This window comes from Zalophus californianus, chromosome 17 (assembly GCF_009762305.2).
Source record: "Zalophus californianus isolate mZalCal1 chromosome 17, mZalCal1.pri.v2, whole genome shotgun sequence".
In the NCBI taxonomy this organism is placed as follows: domain Eukaryota; kingdom Metazoa; phylum Chordata; class Mammalia; order Carnivora; family Otariidae; genus Zalophus; species Zalophus californianus.
The window spans coordinates 6,286,258-6,290,918 of record NC_045611.1 but is presented as its reverse complement, the minus strand read 5'-3'; the positions used below and the strand labels follow the sequence as shown (position 1 = coordinate 6,290,918).

The window sequence follows — 4,661 nt, the reverse complement described above, 5'->3', positions numbered from 1 at the left end:
AGCATTGCTTGGGGCAATAGGAAAGGCTTCAGTGGGACCTGGCATTTGAGTTGGGTTTTAAAGGATGGTCAGGAGTGGGTAGATTGCTGGGGTCTTAGATTCATACACTAGGAGGGATGAAAAGGATACTAGAAATTACATTTTGGTTCACTTAATAATGAGTCATCCAGAATGTTAGAGGACAATATCTTAGATCATTTAAATTCATATTATCTTTGGGCGCCTGGGTGGCTCAGATGGTTGAGCGTCTGCCTTCAGCTCAGGTCATGATCCCAGGGTCCTGGGATCGAGTCCCGCATCGGGCTCCTTGGGAGCCTGCTTCTCCCTCTGCCTCTCTCTCTCTGTCTCTTATGAATAAATAAATAAAATCTTTAAAAAAAAATAAATTCATATTATCTTTGCCTTGAGGTTTAAACACCAGGGTCTTTTTATAATCCTGCTACCTTGTATTTTTTTTTTTTTTTTTCCTATTTAGAAATGTTTATTGAACATTATTCCTGCATTACACTTATTGAAAGAAAAATTTAATTATCCCTGAAGGCACCGGTCATTTCACATGATCTATACCCCAATGTTTTTGTATTAAAAATACAGGTTAAATCTGAAATTAGTAAAATGCAGCATATAAAACTTCATGCTGAGCAAAAAAAGTGTCCAAAAAAAAGTTACTCTATATCAGTAGAATAGTTTCCACAGTATTTAAGATGTTTCCTATGTAAATATTTGAATGCAATTTTTAGAACCATAGTTAAATATATTTTGCAATTTGTTAACTGCAGGTATCCACATTTTTCTTCCACCACATAATCTGTTCCTCTAAGTTGGCAACATCTGCTGGGATCCACAGAATGTAGCAAAAAAAAAAAGTAGTAGTTATTTCTCAAGATTTGAGAAGTCTGGTCCACCTTTAGTGTAGTTTCCTGAGATTTCTGCTCCACTGAAGTCAAAACCAGGATTTTCTTTCTGGAATCTCTCTAATGTAAGTTTTCTCTGCATTTGGTCTTGCACCCAAGGATCAGCTGCATATTCAGATTCTAGAAGAGAAGTCCAACAATTTGCTGCATCTCTCTTTGTCTTTGTAAGAACAATACGGACCATTTTTCTGTCCTCCAAAGTCCATGTTCCCTCATCAGCTATTGTAGAATCAAAGAGCTTGCCCTTGAGGATCTCGCGGCCACCCACGGCCAGCGCCACATGCCGGCTCTGCAGGCCGCACTGGATATCCTGGGCGCGAGTGCCAGGCGGCACCTGAACTTCAATGAACACCTCCTCCAAGGTCTGGTACCACTGGCCCCACGGCGTCCCGCACGGAACCACCCCACTGCGCTCCTCAAACGGGGCCGACATACTCCAGCAGCCTCCCTGCTGCAGCCGCACGGAGCGAGACGAGCGCACCCGCGAAATCTCCTGCTACCTTGTATTTAAGCATAAAAATACCCAAGAAAAATAAGCAGCAGAGTTTTTCTGTTTAAAATCAGGCAAAAAAACAAAACCAAAACCAAAAAACCCAAAACAACAACAACAACAACAACAAAAATCTCTTAAAGAAAGAAATAGGTTTCCATGAATTTCTGTATTTTTTGAAACCTAAGAGACTGTATGCTCTGCCTCTTCTAAAAGCTGAGGAATATTTTCACTCTTGTATTATTTGAAATGTCTTGCTATATACCAAATAATAACAGTAAATACATTATCCCCAGAAAGATGTTTTGTTCTTGTTGCTGGTGAAAAAAATTAGCTCACTAACACTTCGCCCCCCAATTATGCTGTTCTTTCACTGGAGCGCTGCTCATCCAGATAACTGACAGCTTCAATTGTTATTTGCAAAAAGTTGACATTCAGGCTGGGCATCTTGCCTGCAGAATGGCACCAGCTGAGAATGAATGGTAAGTTAAGGAGCCTACCTACATTTCCTCCACTCCCACCCCCCTCAGCAGGAAGTAAACAGCATCTGGCTTTATAACTTAACCAGGGAGGCATTGGAACTGCAAGGAAGATGAAGTTATTACATCCTTACCTGGATAAAGAATGAAAATGGACTGTTCTCAGCTTATTGGTTAAAGGAGCCCATGTCTTCTCATAGAGCATGGCCCTTGCCTTACCTCTTTTTTTTGTCCCTGGTTCCTCTCATAGGATCTGGCCCATGGTAGGTGCTTTTAAAATGTTGGTCTAATTGAGTTGAATTTTATTGCCCTCTGGACAGAAGCACCATCTTTATATCTTCCTACTTGGTAGTGGTCCTAGAAAAGAGTTGCCTTAGCTGAATATTCTATGGTGCATGCATAGACTTGGCACAGGAACTATGGTGGGGCCCTGTTTCTTTACACTCACTATGTTCCCTTTTCTGAATCTTCAGGCTGTCCTCAGTTCTTGACACCATCTTTCTAGTATGATTCAGAAAACCACTAACAGCCTTTGCCAGTCCTTCCTTAGGATTCATCTCTTTCCTGAAACGATTCGTCGGTAACTGAGCTGTGGCAAAAAAGATGAGACAGATAGAAGATGTCATGGCATACCATAGAAAAGTCTATTTGTCCTGGAGTATGAATGCCCAGTAAAAGAAGTGTGACAAAAATTGGAGAGAAGACGCTTATGGAAAATCTATACGCCAATTAGAAGGGCAAAATAAGTAAGTCTGAGGGATTGAGCTTATTACTCAAAGAGCTTCTTGGACGGCTGGGTGGCTCAGTTGGTTAAGCATCTGCCTTCGGCTGAGGTCATGATCCCATGATCCCAGGGTCCTGGGATGGAGTCCTGAATCAGGCTTCCTGTTCAGTGGGGATTCTGCTTCTCCCTCTCCCTCAGCCTCTCCTCCCCGCTCATGCTCTCTCTCTCTCAAATAAATAAATCAATAAATAAAATCTTAAAAAAAAAAGAGCTTCTTATACTTCTACAATCACAGAATATGGGACTGGAGAGTCTTTAAGAATCATGTATTAAAAATTTGTGCTTTTTATCAATGGCATATTTGTATTTGTTCACCCACAAGAAACAGATATTCTGACTTTCAATGGCTTAAAGAGAATAGGGTTTTATTATTTCTTTTTTTACACAAAGAAGTCTGGTAGTATTGGTTTAGTGGCTCAAATATGTCAAGACCTATCATCCTGCGGTTCTCTTGGCCTTTCTCTGTTGCCCATTGCCTCACAGTTGCAAGAAAGCTTCCACAGTGTTAGACCTCATGGTTATATTCAGGTTAGGAAGAGGGGGTGGGAATGGTTTAGGCCACGTTTGTGCCTTTTATAGGAAAGCAAAATTCTTCCAGAAGTTCTTCGAATGTCTTCCTCTTATATCTCTTTAGCCAGAACTGGACAAATAGGGCCTCCCCTTGACATAAGAGGAGCGAATAAAGTGGGGACTGGATCCAGGGCTGCCATGGACAACACTGAGGGGCTGTTAGCAAGAAAGAGGTAGAGGTGCAGGTAGTAACAGTATCTACCATAGATGGAGAAGCGTATCAGTACTCAACACTGGTGAACAAAATATTTTTAACAATACCTCAATGTTCATATGATGCATGCAAATGATTGCTAGACTATTATGCCAATTATTATGCGCAATGCCCTGGCAGAATGTAAAACAGATAAGGGTTACCTGCTTTTGACCAGTCTGGGTACCTGCAAGTGGTTCTGGTAGTCAGGTAGGATCATCCCAGTGAGGTTTATTTGCATTATGAGAGGCAATATGCATTTTTGCTTGGTACAATTCTAATACCTAATGGTATTAAGCTATATAATAGACTCTTGGCATTTGTCCTGAGACTTTCAAGAACCAACTCAGATTTATGAAAAATACTGGAGAGCAACAAACTAACATCAAAATGCAGGCACTGGTTCATTCACCACCTAAATGACTAATTCCCCACACACTAGCTCACAGTGGGAGTGATTCAAATTAATGCCTTAGCAAAATTACAAATTGCTACATGTCATGGTCCTCCAGGATCTCTCACAAATCATCAAAACCATGAATGTTAAATTTGCAGATGGAAAAATGCCTACTGTGCATTCTTCAAAATGCTTTCATATCATCAGTGAAATATTGCAGCATAATGACAAGTTTTTGGTATTTAAGAAAATATCGAAATGGCTACAGTTTTACTATTTTATTTTATTAAGAAGTGATAAGAAGCCATTGTCCTCTTCTACCTGCACTCTCAGATATTGTTCCACCTGAGAGATGACCAGGCTGAAGGTTGAGCTTCCTTTGTCTTATAGGCTTGAATCTGTCCAGGTAGGATAGTTGGGAACCAGAGTCCTGCTTAAAATAAATGACCCTGGGATAGCTGGGTTCAGGCGTTAATAGGAGGGAAGGTAGCCTGGGTAAAAGAGAAGCAGAATAAGTTGGGTTATCTAGCTCTGAAGAAAGAGAGATGGCCAACGTCAAGGAAAGGGCTGGGAGTCTCCCAGCTTTCTCTCTGCACTATCCCATAGTCCCTCTCAGACTTCCTTCTTCTTCTTCTTTTTTTTTTTAATACCCTTCCTCATGGACTGCATTCTGGGAAAAGGAGTATGCTAAGGTGCCTGGGTACATACATCTATACTCCTACCATACTCATACCTACACCTATCCATGTGTATCTATTGATATTAGACCAACAGAATTACTGATATAATTATACTAACAAAAATGGCAAGGCATATCAAAATATGATTGGTATT

At 40.7% G+C, this 4,661-nt stretch overlaps 1 protein-coding gene across 1 annotated transcript; it reads right to left on the bottom strand.

Moving 5' to 3' along the window:
• Positions 1–470: 470 nt before the first annotated feature.
• On the bottom strand, positions 471–1,402 carry LOC118356445 (nudC domain-containing protein 2). The gene has a single exon (XM_035725120.1). It carries the CDS (start codon positions 1,345–1,347, stop codon positions 874–876), a length of 474 nt encoding a protein of 157 aa, XP_035581013.1. The 5' UTR covers positions 1,348–1,402; the 3' UTR covers positions 471–873.
• Between the last annotated feature and the right edge of the window lie 3,259 nt (positions 1,403–4,661).